Genomic DNA, 24,477 nt, shown 5'->3' with positions numbered 1-24,477 from the left:
GCTCACACATAACCGCAAACACCCGTGACTCGAAGTTCCTCCCCTGATTGCTCTAAATGGTCTCCGGCACTCCAAACCGACTGAACATGCCTTCCACTAGAGTCTCCACGACGTCTCTGCCTCTTGGTCAGGGATAGCGTACGCCTCTGGCCACTTGGTGAAGTAGTCGATGGCTGTGAGCACGTAGCGATTCCCTCCGTCCGAGCGAGGCAGCGGCCCCACCACAGCCACGGCCACTCGTTCCATTGGTGTCCCCACGAGGGACCGCTGATGCACCGCATGTGAGCGCCCTGGGGGGTCCCTTTCGTGCCATGCAGAGATCGCAGCGACGGCAGAAATCCTCTACATCCCTCCTGCACTGCCCCCAGTAGAAGCCCTGGCATAGGCGACGTAGTGTTTTGGACACCCCGAAGTACCCTGACCCTGCAGCCCCGTGCATGGACTCTAGCACCGCGACACACAGCCCCTTGAGGACCATCATCTGCCCCTTCGCCTCCCCTGTTGCTGGCTCCTTCCAGGGTCGCTGGAGTACGCCCAGACTCAGGTGTAGTGATTCGAATTGTGACCATAGCCCTTTGAGGGATTTGAAGAACCCGGCTACCTACTCCCACTGCGGCTGCTGCCTGGCCGCCTGTAAGTCCGTGTCCTGACTCTGTTGGCGTTTCCATTCGGCTTGGTCCACCGCATGCCGCTCCGTGACCTCCTCCAGCCGTCTTACCGCAGCACAGTCCCTCTCCTCCTCAGTCAGTTCCTGCTCTCTGGACTCCCTTCGTTCACAATACCGGCACTCGTCTACAGCACAAGGGCACCTTGAGAGCACGTCGGCGTTGGTGTGTCGTGCCCCAGCCCGATGCTCCACGACGAACTCAAACGATTGGAGCTCCTCCAGCCGCCTGCCCCTCCTGCTCCTTGAATGACATGAGGCACTGCAGAGCTGCATGGCCCGTCCTCACGGTGAATGCCCGCCCGCACAGGTAGTATTTGAAGTGACGGACTGACAGGAGCTCCTTGCGGGTGACGCAGTAGCGGCGCTCAGCTTTGTTGAATGACCGAGTGAAATACGCCACCACCCGTTCTCCCTCTGGTCTTGACTGCAAGAGTACTCCCCCGATGCCTCCCCCGCTGGCGTCCGTGTCAAAATCAAAAGGCAAGTTAGGGTTGACGGCGGCCAGCATCGGAGCCTCAATCAGGGCGCCCCGCAGACTGTCGAACACTGCCTGGCACTCCTCTGTCCAGGAGAACTCCCTGTCCTTCTGGAGCAACTAAAATAGCGGCGCAGCTGTCCCCCCCCAAATCCCCTTACGAACCTTCTGTAATACGAGGACAGGCCCAGGAAGCTTTTTTGCTGTTTCGGATTGGCGGGAGTAGGCCAGTCAGCGACTGCCTGCACTTTCTCCTGCAATGTGCCGATGCCTTCGGCTCCTACCCTGTGCCCCAGGAAGAACACCTCCCTCTGAAGAAAGTGGCACTTCTCCGGGTGCAGTTTCAGGCCCCCTGACTTGATCCTGCCCAGCACTCACCGCAGTGATGCCAGTGCGCACTCGAACAAGTTGCCATGTGCCAGTATGTCGTCCAGGTACATCAAGAACTGCTCACAGGGAACCTTAAACTGCCACAGGCCCTGTCCAGTGCAGAACGCCGTCTTTGGTCGGGACTCGGGGGCGAGCGGCACCTGATAGTAGCCACTGCGGAGGTGTAGCGACGAGAACCATAGTTTATACTGAGACCAGGTCCAGGGACTCGTCGATACAGGGCAGCAAGTACGAGTCTTTCCTTGTTACCCCGTTCACCGGCCTGTAGTTCCTCGCATAGTCTCCAGCCCCGCGTCTTCTTTGGCACCATAACCACAGTGGCCGCCCACGGACTGTCTGAAGGCTTTATAATGCCGGCTTGGAGCATGCCTGCAACCGATTCATCGCAAGCATGTTGGCGCACTAGTGGGAGGCGGTGGGGACGGCACTTAATAGGCCTTGCATCCCCTGTGTTTATCACATGCACTTCTAGGTGAGTTTGTCCTACCTCTTCTTCGTTCCTGCCAAAAATGCCCCAGAACACCCATAAAACCTGCCACAGCTGGTCCTGCTGGCGGGGGTGCAACCCGTCCCGGTTCTTGTCCCATATTGCTTTCACCGCTGCCAGCAATTCTTGGTCCTCTTCCTGCACAATGGGGTCACAGATCTTCGGGTTCCACCTCTGCCGCACTTGCTGACGGGACAGATGAGGGCAGAGTAAGGATGAGGGTAGGGCTCATTTTGACGTACAGCCCTTTTTGGAAGCTCACTATGCCCTGTTGAAGGTCCAGCTGGCAGCCCGCGGCCTTCAAAAGGTCCAGACCTAATATGCACAGGTCTTGTACTGTTGCTCAACTCTCCCGTGACCGTGCGCAGACGCACCAAGGTGGGGTCAAGCACAGTGTTAACGGGAACCATCTCAGGTCTGTCTGTCACTATGTCACTGTTGACCCGGTGTCCACCAGAGCCATGCAAGCCACTCCGTTTACCGTAATTGAGACCTAATAAGAGTCATCCTTACCCGTACGCCGCACTGCCACTACAGGCTCCAGACCCGAGACGACATCCATTCCTGTGGCACATGGAACCTGGCTCCCCCGGTTGTGCTGCTGGGCTCCATTCTCCGTTGTATGGGACTGTGAGCCTGGGGTTGGAGTTGTTGTCGGGGTCCGCATCTTCTCCTTTATGCGGGCCCCGAACCATTTCCTTGCGGCCTGCTTGACGTGGGGAACTCTCTGGCTCGGTGCCCCGGTTGTCCGCACCCCGAGCAAAGCCTAGGACCTGGCCATGGCCGTTTTGTTTGCTGCAGCGACACAGCTCTGATCAACTCTGTCATCTCTCCTCCTCAGCGGGCCTCGCCATTGCAGTCCTCACCGCCGCTGTTGTCGCGCTCATTCTCCGAGGAAACGGCGGGAATCGCTGGCGACAGGCTAATACCTGTGTCGCGAGCCATCCTGACCGTAGCCTCTCTCAGACGGTCCCGCGCCTCCCTGAAGCTCATGGACTGTCTGTCCCCCCGACAGCGCCTTCCTCCACCATGCTTCCTTCTTCGTGATTCACCCTCGTTCCTCAGCCGCAGTCCATTGTCACTCGCGAGCTAACCACGAGCTGGTTATCCGCTAGCTTCGCTCGCTTTAGCTCCATAACGGCTTACTGGCGTCCGGTAAATCACTTCTGACACCAGTGTAACGTCCACGGCAGGAAGACTCACAGACGTTGGTCTCATTTACTTGTTGGTTTATTTCACCAAGGTTCACACAATCACTGTTACTGTAACGGGGCTCTTTGCTACTGCTATATCACGAAGCTTTCCCCACACTACACCTCCAGCAGCCCACAACACGCATACTACCCCTGAAACCATTCGCCTCCCCCCCCTGCTCCACCAATCACAGGCCACAATCCCACCAAACGAACGCTGCTTTCCTGTGATTAACAAATTCCTTCTCGGTCAAATATGTTGTTAGCAAACACAAGACGGAGTGAGGACTTCAGGTACCGGAAAACAGGAATGTTATGGAGCCATCTTCAAAACCTATGCCAAAGAGAGACTCCGCTCCGGTGTTAGTCTTAGACAATTGCATGCCATGAATGTGAACTAATGAGGTGAATGAGCCCAAAGGCTGGAATGTTTAAAACCAGATTGTAGAAGCCTGTGAGGGGGTTCTCATGAGCGGAAGCAAGACAGTAACGGTCTGTGGAGTGGAAGCTCAGAGACCCTCAGCTGAGAAATGTACACTGTATAACCATTTAAACTTTAATCAAACCGTTATATCATTAATTGAGTCCATTGAGTTCTGGACCTTTTCTCCACACGCACTTGGGAATCTTGGACATATTTAACAATACATTGAGTTACAGCAATGTGCTAGTGATCTTAATTGTGCCATCTTGTAGTAGTCTGTTAAACAGGATAATAATCTACCCCCTTTTTCTTTAGAAAGTTGCAGTGTTTTGAATTGAATATTTGGTCTTCTACCCCCCGATATGAATCTAGATATCCACTTATCCCATTCATTAAATTGTTGCAGTGGTATAACAAATTGTAAGGATTGAAAAAGAAAAAGAGTCAGGTCCTAGTTTTCAGATTTTTTTATTTGTAAATCATCATGTAATAATCAATTTACTACCACTTCCAAATTATGGACTATATTTATTTTACAGTATTAGTTTTTTTTTGTTCGAAAAACTTAAATTAATTCAAAGGTTTTGCAGAAATCGTCCAGTAACAATGTTATTATTTGTGTCCACAGATTGTTTTGGCATAGTTGACTTAAACCCAACCTAACTTCCCATTCTTGTAAAGCTACTTTTATATGCATTTTTTTATTTTTAACTTAGTACCTCCTTTCTTGTAACACATACTTATTTTTTTTCCATCGCAAATCTCCTCTCTCCATTTTGCTTGTTTGTATATATATATATATATATATTTATAACTTCCTAACCTGTTCTTTCCTTCTTGATTATTTCTCTCCTTCTCTTCCTTTGCAAGCTGCTGTAGCTGCCACAGCCAACCCCAGCACATTTACTACTGCTACCACTGCTGGGGCTCCTGGGGGCCTTCCTCAGAGGCCCCCTGGCTCTCGGAGCTCTAGCCCTGCTTCTCATTACATCCCCTCAGTCAACGAAGGTACAGACTGAACTGATGGGTACCGCGTAGGGAAAGTCTCATAAACATACACCTTTTTAGTTACTTGTCTTTGTCTTTGGAGATCTTCTGCTTCCTAGATGTTCTTTCTTACATCACTTCCTTCTGTCATTCCTCTTGTTAATTTTCTCCATCACATTTGTATTTTTATTACTCTCCATCCCTATTTCTATGTTTTCTTTGTTCCCTTGACTCTGCCACTCTCTCTCTTCATGTCATCACAATTCTTCACCTTCCCTCTTTATTCCATCAGTTATTCATCTCCACACTTTTTGTCCCCCGTTCGACTCCTTATTGTCTCGTCACCTGTCTTTCCTGCAGTAAATGTTAATTTAGGTTTTCATCTCCGGTTTTTCACTCCAGTTTTTCTCAGTGTCTTTGTCCTTTGGTCTACAGCACTCTCTGTTTCACATGACTTTCTGTCAAAGCTGATTTCAGTCCACTTTCGATACAATCAGAAATTGTTAGTTATTGGTCTTCGAATGCAATTGCTGCAAAACATTTGGCATAGGAACTGGTCAAGTGTTATTGATGTGACTTAGTCATGATAAATTAAACCAGGTTTGCAATATTTGTAAGTCGTAGACATTTTGCTTACTGGTATTCCCTACATGTTTCTAAAATAAAAAATGTTTTTTAAGAATTGTTGCAAATTTCAATCTCAATCTATTGCTCTTAAGTTTGTATTCACAATGTTTTCCAAGCCTTTGTAATTTTGTAGAAACTTTTTTTGCCAATCTGCTACAAATAAAATAAATTCGGACAATAATGACAGGAAAAGTTGGTGAGACATAGTGCTGTGTCATCAGCAAAGTTTTCCAGTGTTTGGAATAGAGTGAATTGACCACAGTCCCAATGCCCTGGTGTGTGGTAGTTTCTCAGTTGACAGTATTCTGTAATCCTGTCCTGTGTTTTCCGTCTCTAAGTCTACCTGTTTGTCTGTCTGTGTTTCCATGTCTCCCCATGTTTCAGTGTCTCTAAATCACTATTTGCATGCTTGCTATTTTCAATCTCACTGGGGGAAAAAAAAAGCCAACAAAAACGATAAATAAAAGGATTTGTTTTACCAATGACTAAAATTTTCCCTGGTTTGACATATGACCGACCATCTGTTTTCACTTGCAGCACAGTCATCTTACACTGTAGTACATGTCAAAGAGGGATACATTTTGAAGTTGCGTTTCGCGGTTAAAATAGAAGTCTGAATGATGACATGTTTCTTGAATTATTAATTTGATTCTTTATTCTAAATTAACCAAAGTGTTCATTATAACTTCATTGCAAGAGTCTCTCTTGTGTCCCTCTCAGAGGTTAATGCAGTGTTTCTATTAAATGGCTATCATGCACATATTTTCATAATTTTTCCATTTTCAGACTCATTAGTTAAGATTAGTTTTGTGTGAAAAAACAGCAAGCATGGAGGAGGCAGAGGCGTATTCTTCCCCAGTAGGATAACTTGACTGCAGCAACTGTAGCAAAGGTGTCAAGTTTTTATACCATGTTTTTTTCCAAAACACTGCTCTGCAGGAACAACTTTATTATTTGTATTATAAAGTAGCAGCAGCAGCAGCAGCAGCTTTAATACTTGTTAGCAGAAGTAGTAGTAGTAGTAGTAGTAGTAGTAGTAGTAGTTTGTGCCAGTGACGGGGATAGTCGTTGTAGTTGTAACAGCAACAGTGTAAAGGCCAATTCATACTTGCCACATGTTATTGTCAGGCAAGGGTCTGCTGTGGTCCTTTTGACAAAGGACATCTATAATGTCGTCATCAGTCCATTTCCTCGAGGGTCTGTAGGCTCCCCAAGTGGACGTCAGTGTCCAGCCCAAAATTTCAACATATTGGAAGCACGACTGTGCATGCTCCAGTTACTTTCCACACTTCATTTGATTACATATGCACTTCTAGCTGGTTTGTCAAAAATAAGAAGATAACAAAATGTGTAGAATCCATCCATCCTTACCACCAGTTATATAATTTGTCTTTAAAAGAAAGTATGGTGTTGGATTCTTTGCAAGCAGCGTTTTGGTGCTTTTCCACACCCAACTGGATTGGATGGATGAAATTGTCATGCATGGAAAGTCGGACTGACACAGACCCCTTAATTTTTGTATGACTGGAACCGTGGAAAGTATGTCCAAGGCTGTAGTAGTAGTAGTAGTTAGTAGTAGTAGTAGTAGTAGTAGTTAGTAGAACCAGTAGAATAGATGCACTAGAAGGAATAGTGTTAGTTTGCGGCAGCAAAAGCAAAAGAAGTAGTAGTCATAGTCGTAGTTGTAATTGCTGTTTAAGGCAACATCAGTATTAGTAAAAGCAGCAGCAGAAGCGGAAGTACCAGCAAGGATAGTTGTTGTTTGCAGCAACACTAGTAGAAGTAGTAGTATAGTTGCTTTTAGCAACCCTAGAAAAAGTAATTAGATGTGATAGTTGCTGTTTTAGCTGTAGTTAAAGGCATCTGCTACATTGGTCATTTTTTGCTTACAATAAATTATAGCATAATGTGGTAAATAGAAACTCATTAAAGTGACATATAGTAAAACAGCTTGTCTGTGTAAAAATGTAATTTATCTCAACAATTTTACAGCTGTATATTACGAACACATTTTTGAAAATTATTGAAATTTGATTTTGTTTTAACATTTTGAGGCAGTGAGTTAACGTTGCAGCTAGAGGTTGACGGACTATTCTTTTCGAATTGTCGATACTGAGACAAAATGTGAAAAATAATTTTTTTAACACAATCAATCTGTCCACCTCGACATAGTATATTCCTGAATATGATATGTGTATTATGATCCTAATGCTTTTAAGTTTTTTCTGTGTATGTTAATGGCGGAGGTAAGTTTCCATTGTGCACCTGGAAAAGAAATGTATGGAATTTCTTTCCTGCCTAAAAGCCATTCACTGTCCATTCAGGTACATTTCACATACATGCATTTTCCTTGGAAAACATATATCAAACCAATATATGTTCTAAAGGTGCTTGGTTTATGTTAAGTATCAACGAGTAAACATTTAAGTCCATCTTTTGTCACAGACGTGTAAAAGCTGGTGTACATTTCTCTGGTGTTTGGTGTAAGATATGCCATAACCTCGGCTCAATCTGATACAGTTGGATTTTAGCCCTATTAAAACGATACCAAGACATTTTGAATGTTAATTATATTTCAGTCACACGTCAGATCACATCTCTTGCATCTCAGTGAAAGGGTAATGTATAACAGTCATCAACCTACAAGGTTTTCTCATGTTTCCCTCTGGTTTCAAGTAAAATTCTCCACACATTATGGTGATGTAGTGATCACTTTGATGCTGAATAAAATCAAACACTCAAATTCATCATGCCAAGGTATCGTTATGAGGCTTATGTCGGTCAACTTTTGCAGTGCTGTATATCTGTTTACCTCTGGAATACCATCAACATAATCAGGCTGTGGTTAGCAGAAATAATAACTTTGCTCTCACCAAGACTGCAAATAACCAACAATGTTCCCATTCGGTGTTGACCTGTGTGTGTGTGTGTGTGTGTGTGTGTGTGTGTGTGTGTGTCTGTGCGTGTGTGTGTGTGTGTGTGTGTGTGTGTGTGTGTGCGCGCGCGTGTGTGTGCATGTAATACTTACTGCTGTCCTATTGAAACATTTTTTTTTCAGCCTGAAGGGGCATAAAGGAATATTTTAACACTATGGGGAATGCCCTTATTTTGGTGTCTTTCCAAATGAGACTTGATAAGATCGATATCAGTCATCAGTCTGCTGGCTGTTTATTAGCAAGTTTAATAAAGGATGCAAAGTGATGTAACATGTTTGATCATTCAGCTTTTGATTATATCTCTTGCCACAATAATTACGTTATCAGGTGAACACTTTGATTTCATTAGCAAGACTTGTGTAGAGGCCATTTATAACGAATGTTTGACACCTCTTGAGAACCGCTACTACAAACAGAAAAATATATACTTGTACACAAAATCTGAAAAACAGTACTGGTAAGGCTCTAATAATAATTTTTAAAAGTTCTGTCCCAATTCTGTTGTATAAATGGATAAGAAAAAAGTGTTTTTATGTGACAGGAAGTGAGACGTGCGTATGAACACATCAAAGACTTTGGAATCGAGAACTATCCACTGGCCCAACCTGTAATATTTTCTTACTGTGTGTGCGTGTGCGCAGGTTGGAGTCAGCTGGCAGCAATGCACTGCGTGATGCTCCCTGACCTCCTTGGGTTGGACAAGTTCAGACCTCCTCTACTGGAGATGTTGGCAAGGCGATGGCAGGACCGCTGTCTCGAGGTAACACACGAACACACACACACACACACAAACTACGCACATGTCCAAGCTAAGCCACCTGCACCAACCACGTCTCCTGAGAATTATGTTTATGTATTTTTAATGATCAACAAAAAACATTTTGATAGAAATGCAGTTTTACCCTTATTACTCAGTTTGAATTAACATGACAATGCTATTAATGAATATATCTGCAACGTTGCAATATGTTCATACTAAATATACGTAACTGCAACATATAAACTGTATGTATCTTAGTTGTGTCCCCTACTATTTACCGTCAATCAAATTAATCTTGTTTGTTTATTTAAAAAATCCAGCAGGACTTTCAACATGACTGCTTACTTTCAGAAGACTGAAAGATATTATTCAGAATAGCTACAATCATAACTTTGTCCTCGGTGCGGTATTAAGGTGCGAGAAGCAGCACAAGCTCTCCTACTGGCTGAGTTAAGGAGGATTGGCCAATCTGGACGTAAGGACACCATCGACCTGTGGGCTCCCTACCTTCCTCAGTATGTGGACACTGTCAGCTCCCGTAAGTAACTCCCACTGCTAAATATCTGAGAGAAAGAAATCTGGATTTGGTCGTACTGGATTTCCTTGATTTTTAATGTTACCAAATGACAATATTTGTTTATAACTCAGTTTATTTTTTCACACACTCTGAAACATGGTGAGGTCTTTGCCGTGGTTTCAGTATTGATACCAAGATATTTAACCAGGGTACTGAATCCAAGCCATTATTTTTCTATTGTGACAACACTAGTTGTAAGCCTTCTTCAAGCCCTGTGGCTCAGTAGTGGAGCAGGTTGTCCTTTCTTCAGAAGATCAGAGGTTTGATCTCTGCCATCAGTGTTTGAATGGGGAGGAATGGGTGAAAGGCATGAGGTGTTAAAGCGCTTTGAGTGGTGGGAAGAGTAGAAAAGCGCTTTACAAGTACAATATGGTATTGGTTTGTAGAATCAGTTAGCTTAAAGTTTTATCACGTTGATTAAAGAAATATCACAATTCAGGAGATGTTTCTCTGTTCCCGTCATACATAGATGTTGCTCGTTAGCCCTGTCGAAATATTGTGTGCCCATTTTTAATCCCACCCACAAAGCTGCAATTGGATTGACGAACACAACACAACAAAAAAATCAATCTATCACCTTCTCTCTATATTCTTTTCCTATTCTTCACTGCCTTTTCCCTCTGTCTGTCCTCTGCTTCCTGGTCACTCTCTGTCTATAGTTACATCTGTTGAGGAGAAGAAAGGGGAATCTTTACCACCTTTTCTTGGAACAACCTCCTCCTGAAACGCTGTGCATGTGTGTATGTGTTCGGGAGTCACCTTGTGGTTGGTGAGGATGCTGGTGGTTTCTCAGGGGAACAGTTGCCATGGAAACGGGCACCAGTCAGTGTTGTGTTACCACAGCAGTGGGGGGTGATGGGCCGGTGACCTCAAGGGTTGAGAGATGGAGTGAGTGGTGGCGTGGGGCTGAGGCTGAGACGGGGAGATAGAGCGAGGTTAAAGGGTCATTGAATCTGATCCGTGTGCTGCACAGCAAGACTGGAATAAAGAGTAAAATGACTCTTGCTCGTCCTGTAATAAGATGGTAAAGTCAGGGAATGTGTTGAATTCTCCGAATAAGTCTATGGTCTGTCTCTTGTTGAGCAAAATGTATTTTTTTTTTTTACACATTTTGAACTCAAAATACGTCTGTTCGATGTTCTCGAATGCAGCAGCTGAAGAGACAGCAAACAACATCGACAACATCGACACCATCAACAGTCCATCAAGAAAGCATCCCATAGGAAGGAAAAATAGACTTGACCCATCTTGCTGATCAGTGCCATATCAACATTGGATTTCATAATGACACCACATGCAATTTAAAATCTTCAACAGATGTAACCCAGCCATATAGGTATTTTTGAGAAAAAATGTTCTCCCCAAAATAGACATTCTAACTCACTATATAGAAAAAGGCGGCCATTCTTATGAAAACAGCCACATCTGAGTTGAAATCAATAACCTTACAACCTTTCACCGATCTTGTTCTTCTGCAAAGAAGGTGGCAAGTTAAATTCTCTGTTAAACTACAGCGCACCACAGGTCGCCTCCTCCTGCTGTACAGTCTTTCTCACGCGCACTCTCTCCGTTGTGCTATGTGAGGGATCACATAGAACGCGCAATGCAACAAATGGAGCAATCCGACCCATTTCAAACAGTTGACACTTTTCACCAAATAGGCCCTCTTACGTCCCCCTTGTTATGTGTGTCCATTTGTCTCTCAGCAGCACAGTGGTTGGTGTTTTGAAGGAAGTCCCCAGTATTTATTCATTAGCTTTTTGTGAGAGGAAATGTCACAGAGTTCTGCCTTCGCAGCACGGGGGGACGCAAAACAGTGTCTGTGACCTTTCAGCACTATTGGAGGCGTTTAAAAGGCTTAATCACGAAGAAGAGGACTTAAAATGGTAAGTATAAATAAATAAATGCATGAATAAATACATAAACGCTTAAATAAATGTATTAATAAATACATAACTATAAGTTATACCTAAATAGGACATTATTAAATAAATCAATTTTTACATTTCTGTATTTTTTCATTTATTTATGTCTGTATTTATCTGTCCACACGTATTTCTTCATTTATTTATTTCTGTATTTCTGTGTCGTTATATGCAAATGAGCTGGAGCTGTCCGAACCTTATTCTCAAACAGGATTGGTCATAGTAGGGGAGCAAGACAGAAGCAAATGATCCCTAACACATGGCCATGTAGATGAAGTCAAAAAGCTGTCTTGGCGAGCAGCTCTCATAGCTTCGACCCGGCGGCTGCTGGCAGATCTGCGGGCAGATCCTGCCCGCAGATCTGGGTTCTGTTTTTCGTACCTGGTTTACTGAGTTAGCTGGACAATTTTGAGGATAAGATGACGTAGATCAGGCTTTGCGGTTTTTCGAAGCGAGTTTCGAAAAATCACCATAACCTCGTCCCGAGCAGCTCACTTCCTCATTGATGAAGGAGCAATATTTCGCTTTTTTGTGAGCGGTATGTGTGTCCGCGATGCGTAGAACATCGTGAAAGCCGCTGCGTGCCCTACTGCTCGTAACATTTATTTAGCACTTAAGAAACTTATGGATGTGTTGAAAGCACACCATACATATTATTATTGTAGAACATGATTACGGTGGACTCATGATAAGAAGAAAACAGAGAATCACACACTATTTATTTTCACTATAAATAATGATCCGACCATACACATATTCATGAATATACACATATATAGTACATGCTATGAGCAAACAGTACATATATCCTCATAAGTATTGTAGCGACCCTGCGTCAGGAAGCTGCGAGACGTTGTCTGGCTTATTGTGTGATTTGTTGGAGAACAACAGAACAGCCTACTGTCGGCCGTAGCCTACGCCAAAACAACAGAAACACACTCAAAACCCAGCAAGCTTCACGTCCGCTCCGGGTCGTAGACTCTCTCACCCCTCGGCCCGCAACACGCACGCACGCACACACACATGCACACAACCCCTCACTCGCTCTGCCATGCACGCTTATATGTAGCTAGGATGACTGACAGGCTTCACAGCAACACACAGCTCATTGAAAAACTACACTTCTTAGCGTTCAGAATCCAAGGAGTTACGGTCAAATTAGTTTTGCTTTGTTTGTTTGTTTTGCCAGCGCCGTACTAAAAGGCTTAAATCGGCCTATTCTTAACAAACCGACCACATATTTGATGCTTAAACAACTAACGTCTCGCCAGAAAACATTATAAAATTACATTTTGTTACTCATAAACAGTATGTGCAAGGCAGAAGTAGTAGAGCACAATATACCAGGTGCGATCACACTGCTGTGACCAATCACCCTTTAGAACGCTTTATAAAAATAAATAAATGAAGAAATACAGAAATGAATGTATTTAATGATGTCCTGTTTAGGTATAACTTTTATTTATATATTCCTGTATTTAATTATTTATTTATATATTTATTTAAGCATTTAATTATTTACTCCTGTATTTGTTTATGCATTTATTTATTCATACTTAAGTCATTTTAAGTCCGCCATAGAAGACAGGGCGAGCTGGAGTATTTAACCTCCAGTCAAAGGAAAAGACGTAAACTGTATACATTGTCTTTATTGTCTCTGCTGTGTTTACTTAGCTTAGCTTTAAAGAAGCAGTTCAGTTCGCCTTGGTTTTTAAGAATATGCCAACCAACACCTCTGCAATGCTGGAGATGCTGTGGAGAAAGAGTAACGAACAATATACTTTAATCTTTGAGGGTGGAAGACTTCCCGAGCCACAAGGGCGTGGGGAATGGGGGGAGACATGACCTACACACATATATATATATATATATATATATATATATATATATATATATATATATATATATATATATATATATACTCACTCACTCACACACACACACATATATTAGTGCTGTGAAGCATTAAAATATTTAAGCACAATTAATCGCATTTCTTTTTCACTTTAATGCTTTTAACATGAAAAAGTGGATTGGCTTGCTTTATGCAAATGTTATATTTTATTGAAAAAAAAACCTGCCAAACAGGGTGGATTAAAATACAAAGTGCACATTTCGGGTAAACAAGGGCGAGAGAAAGGTGTAGAGAGAGCTTATTTTAATTACTTATTGTTTTATTATAATTATCATCTGTATAAGTTGAATATTTCAAGGTTTTTCTGATGTGTTTTGATACTTTGGCAATATTGTTGTTGCAACATTCATGCCGAGAGAGAGAGAAAGAAAGAGAGAGAGACGTTGGATGTGATGTGTATTATATCAGCTGTGGCTGCAGTGAGGTTGTTCTTCGTTGTGGTGTCCATATGTTTCTGTCTGAAGTCATCCGTTCGTGTCTGGCTATGACGAGGGGACGCAGAGTTAGCATCAGCTGTGTGCTTGGCCATCGACTGGTATTTCAGACTGGATAGCTACGATGATAGCTCAGTTCACAGTGACAAATGGCTCATACCACTTCGGTCTTGTCAAGGGAACCCTCTGACAACTTTTTGAAGGTAAACTTTCCATTCATTAGTGTCTTATCATTCATTTTGCCGTATCACGCTCACTGTTCATTCATTTCAACCCGTAACGTTAGCCTAGCTTCCAAGCGCAAACGGCGTGCCTATTGTTTTGCTTCCAGTTAAACTACATCAGGTGTTGCAAAATGAAATTGCGTTATAAGTGTTAATAAAATGGACGGCGTCAAAATTGATTTGCGTTAACGCCATAATAACGCGCTAATCTGACAGCACTAATATATATATATATATATATATATATATATATATATATATATATATATATATATATATATATATATTATTAACAATAATTCTTAAAAATACACAAAGAAATGGTCAAAATGCAAAAGAAAAGAAGAGTAAAGCCCACTGATTTATTTTTAAATTTTTTTATTGCACAAACAAAACAAAGACAATACATAGACATAACATCAACAGGACGACAAAACAGTGAGATACAGGCCAACAAGACATCATATATTCAGTGTATATAATTATGTTGTTTGTCCATGAGAGAAAAGAGGGTGTGTGTGTGTGCGTGTGTGTGTGTGTGTGTGTGTGTGTGTGTGTGTGTGTGTGTGTGTGTGTGTGTGTGTGTGTGTGTGTGTGTGTGTGTGCGCGATCGTGCATGTGTATTATTTAATAGCTGAGAGCAGATTGATATGTATGCGTATATGCATGCACGTGGGTTTCAGGTTAAAAACTAAACAAAAATGTGAGTATTAATAGAATGGGTGGATTGAAGTATGACCAGATGAAGTGGTGTTCTGTATTATAAATGGAGGAGGTTTAATTTTCCATTGAAATGTGTTGAATCATTAGGTTTTTTCATTGTGTGATATGTATGTTGTTCCGTAATTTCCAGTTCATGAGGAATAATAATTGGCGGTTAGTTTTGTTTAGCTTTATTCACCCCACTGCACACAACTTCAACAAAAGTGTTGAAGTTGTGTGCAGTGCCAGGTGGCGTGAATGTAGCTATCCGGACTCTTTTGAGTGTAATGTGGACAGCTGTCCCACTGTGTCCCACTTTCTGTTTCAAACAAACGGAAAGTACATGTTTTAAACAGAGAGAGAGAGAGAGAGAGCGCAACAGACAGAGGAGGGGAGGACGAGATCCTTGAGGTTAACAAGGCATGCTGGGAGCTATGTGTCATGGCTGACATGATAAGCTTGACCTTGGAACAGGGTGAGACATCCCCCCCTGTCCTCAACCTCCCTCGGCTCTTTTTTATCATTCCTTCGCCTCGGACAGAAGTGTGTGTGTGTGTGTGTGTGTGTGTGTGTGTGCGTTCGCGCAATGTGCGTGTAACTTACTGCTGTCCTATTGAAACATTCATTTTATGCCACACAACACGCTCGTGATGGCAAGTGGGATCATTAACTCTGTTACATTAACACTGCTGGTGCCATCAGCTTTGATGCTAGCGTCATTAGCATCATTGGTGCCAATCGCTGGCGAGCCGCTAGTTTAGACGTTGCCTTGTTGATGACGTAGAGAGAAATGCTCAGAATAACCGTATCTTCTTTCAAGGGTTGCGGTATTGTAGACATTTAACTCACAGAGGTCTCAGGTCATTTTCTCGATTGTATATAATTTTCTAAATTCACTTTTTAAAGTCACTTGCATATAATACATACCCATGTGTTTTACATCTAAAATTGTCTCAGCTCTCTATATAATGAGGCACCATTGTCCTAAGGCATAAGTGTAACGTTATATTATGGCCCTAAGCTGAAAATATATATATATATACAATTTTTGAAATTCTCCATATCTCTTGTGAAAACATACCTTGACTCATGTGGCTCAACTGTTTTGGTGCTAGAAATTGTTTCACCAAAGGTCTTAGGTTCACAAAAGCAGTGTAATATATGAATACAATGATAGACATATGTAGATAAATGTCTAAAACCAAATTTATTATTTTATGTCGGGGATCATGAGCTGTGGCTGGCTTTGCAGCCTGCGTGCGGCCTGCTGGTGATCTGCAGAGACGGACTATAAACTATAAAAGACGGAAACCCCATTCAAGTCAACGGAACAATTTCTCACTTTTTTGTGTGCATTTTTTGGGAAAACGGCCGGTTGAATATCTTAGAAAAGTCATACCTCACTTCCCGATGCAAGCCGCACATTTTGATGAGTTTTGCCGCATGTGCTTGCATCGCTGCGGGAGGAGATACGGTCCAATGTTTTGCGGCTGAAGTCGCACTTAACTAGAAAGAGCATTTCCTGCAGAAAATGTGTTGGAATGCAAAACGCTGAAGCTTGAAGCTAAAATATTTTAATAAATTAGCTGAATATAGTGAAATATAGCTTGAAATAGCTGAATATAGATAAATATATTTGAAAATAAAAGAATAGCTGAATATATATATATATATATATATATATATATATATATATATATATATATTTTATTGTCTAAAGATATATTTTGTAATTATTCTGTTTTTCATTTATCAAAGGATTTTTAAAAAAAGTTTGGGGGGGGCAAAATGCAAATTACAATCGTTCTAGCTATATATATATATATATATATATATATACATAAACACACACACACACACGGATCCGGCCCACCAGGGTGTCCAGTCCGACAGGAGAAAACATTCATACATCAAAAAGTGCAGGGCTGGGATTCGAATCTCTGACCCCTCTGCTTGTAAGACGGACATGCAAACCAATGATCCACAGTTGCAGTTGATGAGACCACTGATATTATTGTATTGCAGAGTGTATACAAAACCGCCCTTCATGCGCACCCACGCCCTTATAGACACACACAGTCAGTAACTTAATGCTAGCAAGCAAGTTCCCTTTTATTTTCCAACAACCTGCTGCTGGAGACAGATTTGCTCTCACATTCAGTGGGATTCCAACACGTCTGAATCTGTTGGATTCCTATCGCCCGCAGTTTATAACAGAAGACAAGATTGTCCACGTTTTAAACTATAAATTAAGCCCAAAGAGTATGCGGTATGGAATAAAGGGCAAATTTAAAATATTTTTTTCACAAGCTCAGAGCAGTGGATGTCATACTTAAGAGTGGAGAGCTCTCCACCCATAAGTATGACATCCACCGCTCTGAGCTGCGCCATACACACCAATGTTAAACCCAGAAAAGGTACGGAAAAACCATAAAACGAAAATGCCGACAGTTAAAAACTATAAAAGATATATATATAAAAAGTTGATTTATACAGTAATAGCTGTCAACATTTTAAACTTGAAATGGTGTGTCCAGCTGAAAGCATGGCAGACTTTTAGGCTTTTGAAGTTTTTTAAAGCGAATTTGAAGATGTTCTTCATTGGAAACCATTCATTCTTATTTTGATAAAAAGCTGAATAATTTTAATATTTGAAAAAATGTAAAAGCGTAGAATAATAGCTGAAGGTTTTGTCAACTTTTTTAATTTTAAATATTGTCTCTAGCTGAACATATGAAGAACCTGTAAACGTTTTAAGTTGAAGATGATTTCAAGATTTCCCCATTGGGTCCCATTATAAAAAAGATCATAAAAAAATCATGAATAGCTTAATTAAAAAATTTGAAAAGTCAGGTATATAAAAAGTCATACCAATTATGTCCTTTAGTAGCTTAATATTTGAATGATTGAACTTTTTTCTGAAGCTGAAAATATGAAGGAGTAGATAAGGTCCAAAATACGTATGGAAGAAATAAAATAAGAAAAACTGTTCCTGCAGAAAATGCGTTGGAATGCAAAAAGCTGAAAGCTATAGCTGAAATATTTGAAAAAAAATAGCGGAATAGATGAATATATAAATAAATAGCAAATAATTACTTAAAATATAGAAAAGGAAAAATACCTGCTGAAAAGTGTTACAGTTCAAAGGCATTTCACTGAACTGTTGGAAATCCTTGTCGTTCAAATGTACAACTGGAAAGGTTTAAAGGAAAACTGCATCATCTAAATCAGGGTTGTCAAACATACGACCCGGCCCGCCAGGGTGTCCAGTCCGACAAGAGAATTAATTTTTTTTTTTTTTTTTTCAGATCAAAGTTGGCAAAGCTGTGAATCGAATTACTGATCCTCTGCTACCAAGACAAACTTGTAAACCATTGATAAATAGGCATAGCTGATAAGAGAACTGATATTATTGGGTTGAAGAGTGTCTACAAAATCATCTGTTAAACCTCAGAGTGTGAACATGAGCGTCAGTGGAGCTGTTAATCCTGACGTCTGTAACCAAAGTGACCTGCGCACACATACGTGAACGGGCACGCAACCATAATAACACGTTAGCGCGGCCGTTCAAGTGCACATCCATTCACCGCGTGCACGTGCGCGCCGTTTAAGGCTCGTGCGTACCCGTTTGCGTGCGCTTCCGTTTCACGTTAGTGGGCGTTATCGTGTGCTGCCGTACACAAGTGTGCGCGGCCGTTCACATGCGCGCGGCTGTTCACGTGCCTGCAACATGCAGATGCACAGACAGTTTACGGCAGAAGACAAGATTTCCCACGTTTTGGAGTAGAGAGAAAGTTTAAAATATTTTTATCACCAGCTCCTCACATCTATCTCCGCTCTAAGTATGACGTCACCCGCTCTGAGCTGCGCAATTCACACTAATGATAAAGGCAGAAAAAGTGCGGAAAAAACAAACGAAAACGCAGACAGTTAAAACAATATAAAACATATCAAAAAAGCTGAGTAATACAGTAATAGCTGAATGTTTTGTCAACATTTTAATGGTGAAATGGTGTCTCTAGCTCAGAGGTAGCCAACACAGTGCCCGCGCGCACCTGGTCGCCCTCAGGGACCAGGTGAGTCGCCCGCGAGACGTGTTCTAAAAAATTTTTTTTTTTTAAATTCCCCCCCAAAAAAAGTCATCAACCGACCATGGTTGCGTTAAAACTCTGCTGATGTTAAATGTTCATCATGCATGAATTGAGAGTACGTATCAAATCTATCATCCTGTTTTAAAATGATGTGTAGAGGAAAGCAACTCACTAAGCCACTGATTAAACCTGATGCTCACACATCTGCACTCATTCTGTTTTGTTTTGCAAAAAAATAGCTTATTGTTTTCCACAATAAGCTATTTAGTAGTAACTAAATATTAGTTATTTCTTGCACAAATATATATTTTTATTTTCATTTTTCCTACCATCATTGTTGTGGAAATGGTTAATAATTATTGTGAGGAATAATTAACATTGATATGTGATCAGACAGTTCACATATAGTATTATTAAAAGGTGATCTGTGCAACTTTGTTGTTCAGGAAGTTTGTATCAAACAAGTAGCCTTTTGGAATATTTTGTACCTCCAAAGTAGCTCTCGGTTTCAAAAAGGCTAGTGACCCCTGCTCTAGCTGAAGGCATGGCAGAGCCTTTACCTTTTGAAGTTGAAGAGTTGAAAGCGGATTTGAAGATGTTCTTCATTGGAAACCATTCATTTTTATTTGTATAAAAAGCTGAATAATTTTAAAATTTGTGAAAATATGAAAAATGTAAAAGCGTAGATTAATAGCTGAAGGTTTTGTCAACAATCAAAATGTTAAATGGTGTCTATAGCTGAACGTATGAAGAACCTGTAAACGTTTGAAGTTGAAGATGATTTGAAGATTTCCCCATTGGGTCCCATTATAACCGTTCACATGCACACGCGTGAACGGTCGTGTAAACGGTCGCGCACTTGAACGGCCACACTAACGTGTCATTATGGTCGCGTGCACGTTCGCGCAGGTCACTTTGGTTACAGACGTCAGAGGTAACTCCACTGACGCTCACGTTCACACTCTGAGGTTTAACAGATGGTTTTGTAGACACTCTCCAACCCAATAATATCAGTTATTTCATCATCTAAGCCTATGGATCAAAGGTTTAGAAGTCTGTCTTAGAAGCAGAGGATCTGTGGTTCGACTCCCAGCTTTGCCAACTTTGATCTTTTGTCAGACTAGTCAGTCATTATTTGCTATTTATATTTTTATATTCATCTATTCCGCTATTCTTTTCAAATATTTTAGCTATAGCTTTCAGCTGTTTGCGTTCCAATGCATTTTCTGCAGGAAAATGCTCTTTCTGGTATTGTACGCTTTTAAATTTTTCATATTTTTTGAAATATTCAAATTAAGCTTTTTTGAAAATAAAAATGAATGGATTCCAATGAAGAGCATCTTCAAATCTGCTTTCAAGTTTTTCAATTTCAAAAGCCTAAGGCTCTGCCATGCTTTCAGCTAGAGACACCATTTCAAGTTTAAAATGTTGACAAAATGTTTAGCTATTAAAAAGTCTCCTGGGACCATGCTCTAAAACGTACAGGAAGTCAGATAGCAACCTATGACCGATTGAGCTGAAATTTGGCACACATGTCCGGGTGGCTCTTCTCTACAAAACACAGACTGAAACCCTTAAGCTCCGCCTACTTAGATTTTCCGCCATTTTTAATTTTGTGAAAAACTATTTTTTACCCCAAATCTTCCTAAACGCTGTGTTCGATTCTCACAAAATTCTCTGTGGATCATTACTGATCATTACTGGTTCAATGTCATCAAATGTATCAAAAGCTTGTTGATATGGCGACCCGCATGCGTCCCCGACGTGCTGTAGCCAGCGAGGGCCCGCTCACAGCTGCTCGCAGCTTTAATTTTATTTGATTTTTTCAAGCAAAGGCCCGCGACCCGTTAAAAACGACCCATCAGTTGAGAACCACTGCTTTAATGCACTTTAATACACTTCAAGAGTGACTCCATGTTATATTTGGGAAGAAGCAAAAGCCACAGCTGTATTGAGAAGATTCTTTTGAACCGTGGCTGTGTCAGCAAAGTGTCTGTCAACTGAAATTTAACTGAACTCGATGTAATTACACTGTGTTAAATTACAGTGTTTTTCGAGTGAGTTCAGGGTATCCTCCTGTGTGATGAATTATTGTTATCTTTTGGGATAAAGGAACGGAGGATGTGGGGTCAATAATAATTTATATAATTAGCAGGGTTTTTTTGTCGTTTTTTTCTTGCAAACAGTGATTTGTGTCTGTGTGTGATTCATTAATTGGGCTGTTTTTCCAGAGATTAGCCAAACATAAGGTCTGTCCCTTTTAGCCGCTTCATTCATTAGTGCCTCATCATTCATTAACCAAGCCGCTAATGAAAAGCCAGTCTTAATTGGCAACAGGGAGATAAGGGCTAAATGAAAACACTAAATATAGTGTGTGAGTGTGTGCACATGTTTTCCATTAATTCTCTAGATAAAAAAAAGGCCCAATAAAACTGTATTAGCTTCTTAACCAGGACAACCAGCCTGTCAATAAGGATCAACACAGAAACATAGTGGGATGAGTTCACATCTTTTTCCTGTAACAATACAGGCGGATATTTAACATTTATTTGTTGCCTCTCCTCAGCTGGGTCAACCACTGAGCCCTTGCCCCCGGCCCCGCCTCCTCCCGAGGCTCAGCCAATAGAAGCAAAGGTTCCAGAGGAGGAAATGGACGTCACGGATGATGACATCACTGCAGGTATGGACATAAATTACGACGTATCTCGTAAAAAAGGCTCATACGATGTTGCCCAATTTGGCATTATCAGGAAAATGTTCGGTGACGTTGGGATGCAAGCCAAGCAGCGGTTCTAGACACCCCCGACTGCATAGCAGTTAAAAGCAACTTACTGACGAACTTCCCACTGTGTCAAAAATTTGACGTCTGAAATAATCTTTGTTTTTTTTTTCATCCTGTGACCCGTATAGGAAACATTAGAAGATAATTTATCATTTACAGCAGTGTTTTTCAACCTTTATTGAGCTGCAGCACATTTTCCTGGTATGAAAAATAAAAGTTAAGAAATGTCACAAATGTAGCATAATACAGCATGTTGTATGGTAAGAAATTATTGCGCAACCTACTGGAATGGAAGAGTATTTAATTACTAAGCCAGCCACACGATGGAAAATTATTTGTGGCAACTGAATAATATTTTTGGGGACCTATAAGTAAAATTCGACATTTCCCCACGGGACACCTGACTTGAAAATCATTGATTAATAGAATGTGCGACTGAATTCTTTTTTTCTTCTCTAAATGTAGATTATTTTGGTGTGTGTGTGTGTGTGTAAGAGAGAGAAAGAGAGATATCAGTGTGCTGTGACCTGCATGGTGTCAAAAACAGTTAGTTGTATCTCTCTCTTTCTCTCTCTCTCTCTCTCTCTCTCTCTCTCTCTCTCTCTCTCTCTCTCTCTCTCTCTCTCTCTCTCTCTCTCTCTCTCTTTCTCTCTCTCTCTCCTGGTAGATACCTGGTAGAAGACGCACACTTTTCCAGTCCATTTATCTTTTAACACATTACCCTGAAAGTTTAACCATGATGGGCAGATGGCCCGGTGGATCTTCTCAGGTGACTACGGTTGTATCTGATCACAGTATAATAGCTGGATCATTTCTGTCTAGTGATAAGTGATCCTCCTGCAGCAGCAGCTGATCGTGAGAGTAACAACAGAATTATCAAGAAGGGAAGTTTACATTCTGAAGAGCATTGCAGCCTCCCTTTGCTCAGACCAGTCAATATTGCAAATAGCCTGACACACAGCTCGTTTTTTTCTTATAGACAGTGTTGTGTGTGTTTTCTTCCTCTCCCCATTCTGCAGTATTAAGTCCGTTAGCAGACCAAGGAGAGTCTGAATCTTCTCTGATACAGATGGGAAAAGTTTTTCTTCCTTTTACTTTGTTTCCTTTCTTCCTTTACTTTGCCTGTTTGTGTCTTAATTGGTTGAGAGTATGAAAATTAAAGTTACATTATTTATATTATGTTAGATCAAATACCAGATTGTTGGTTGTCTCCTGCACTCTAATGAAAGTGAAGGGTTATTAGGACAGTGTCAGGGCTTTATTCTTTATTTTCTGAAATTAAAGTGCGGCAATATCTTCAAATGTCTTTTAAACCCAAAGATATTCAGTTTGCTGGGATAACAAACGTGTCACATCTTCACACTGGAGAAGACAATCATTGTGTAAATGGTAAATGGACTGTAGTTGTGTACACCAATTCACACACTGATGAATTAATACACTGACAGATTGACACCAATTCGTACTATGCAAGGTTTACAATTTGATCAGTTAATACTTTTAGAATTATTAGGTTCATAATTATTAGAATACCAGGGTGCTGGAAAGGAGGCTGCAACCCTTTATTGGACCTCAGATTCAGAGGAGCAGTGCGGATTCCATCCTGGTTGTGGAACAGTGGACCAGCTCTTTGCCCTTGCAAGATTACTGGAGATGTCCTGGGAGTTGCCACCCGTTCTCCGTACGAACACAGTAGCAGCTGTGTTCGTATTCTTGGCATTAAAGATTTTGAATTGCCCAAATTACTGTAACGCCCCCTAAAGTTTGAATAGCACGACTGATTTATTGCATGTTTAGGGATGCAATGTGCACAAGCACCACAAGTTTGGAGTCATTAGTCCATATAGTTTTATTGTTATGAGTATTTAAAAAATAGGACTCACCCCTAAAAGGTTAGTTGGTCAGATTTTCCTCAACACAATGAGATATTAAAAATAATTCAACTCAGTCTTGAAGATACAGCTCCATTCATGATTCACAGAAAGTTTGGTATGAATCGGACCAAGCGTTTTAGGATAAAAGTGCAAAAATGTGTTTTTTTACAAAATTCAAAATGGCGGAATATTATGGTAGGCGGACTTTATGGGTCTGAGAGGCTTTTTTGTAGGGTAAGTGGAGCTGGACATGTCTGGGCGAGGGCCGTCGCCGGTCCAACTTCTAGGGGGCGCAAGAGAGACAAATTTGACACCTATTTCATACGTCTATTTTCATCGGTCCTGACAAGCGACATTGGTGAGTTTTGGAGTATGACAAGTCCCCCCAAAACGGCACCCAATGTTCTAAAATAAAAATCAGAGGCGTAATAAAAATACCCCTTACAGATACAACAGGGTCCTCTCGGGCTGACTACGTCAGTCGCTCGGACCCTAATAATACCCCTAACAGTTTCAATAGGGTCCTCTCGGACTGACAACGTCAGTCGCTCGGACCCTAATAATACCCCTAACAGTTTCAATAGGGTCCTCTCAGACTGACGACGTCAATTACTCGGACCATAAATATAGCCTTATAATCTGTAAATGAATTGCTTCAGCAGTTTTTGAACCAGAAGTTGATCTTCGTATCTGTGACAGCTGGCTTCCGCAGCACATTTTGAGTTGCCTGTCTTCCCTTTCACACAAGCATTGTATGTGACCCATGACCTATGCGGTCCCGTGGCCTATAGGTGAAAAACGAAATGTTTTGGCGGCCCTCCCGGTGGGGCTCGCGGCCCTATGGTGAAGAATACCTGCTCTAACTAACTTTAAGAAAAAAATGCCAAATATGTTCTGATATGTGTAACGTACTAAACTGATTCTTCTTCTCCAATGGGATTGAGGATTCAATGCTTTTCTCTGCTTAAAAAAGACTTCATCTTGGACTTTGCAGTATTATTTTACAT

At 41.4% G+C, this 24,477-nt stretch overlaps 1 protein-coding gene across 3 annotated transcripts in view; it reads left to right on the top strand.

Moving 5' to 3' along the window:
* LOC137783576 (WD repeat-containing protein 7) overlaps positions 1-24,477 on the top strand; it is a 169,122-nt gene that overhangs the window by 71,913 nt on the left and 72,732 nt on the right. Inside the window, exons 20-23 of one of the 3 annotated variants that reach the window (XM_068573643.1) lie at positions 4,516-4,644; positions 8,828-8,946; positions 9,361-9,484; positions 21,381-21,494. In XM_068573643.1, coding sequence (XP_068429744.1) covers positions 4,516-4,644; positions 8,828-8,946; positions 9,361-9,484; positions 21,381-21,494 — 486 coding nt within the window. Of the gene's footprint in view, positions 1-4,506; positions 4,645-8,827; positions 8,947-9,360; positions 9,485-21,380; positions 21,495-24,477 lie in introns of all 3 variants that reach the window. The other 2 variants (XM_068573642.1, XM_068573644.1) reach the window with 2 other exon arrangements.

This window comes from Clinocottus analis, unplaced genomic scaffold (assembly GCF_023055335.1).
Source record: "Clinocottus analis isolate CAN_PGR_092001 unplaced genomic scaffold, fCliAna1.0.p SCAF_13, whole genome shotgun sequence".
Classification (NCBI taxonomy): domain Eukaryota; kingdom Metazoa; phylum Chordata; class Actinopteri; order Perciformes; family Cottidae; genus Clinocottus; species Clinocottus analis.
Note: the sequence above shows the minus strand (reverse complement) of the source record. Positions and strands in the feature narration are given on the sequence as shown.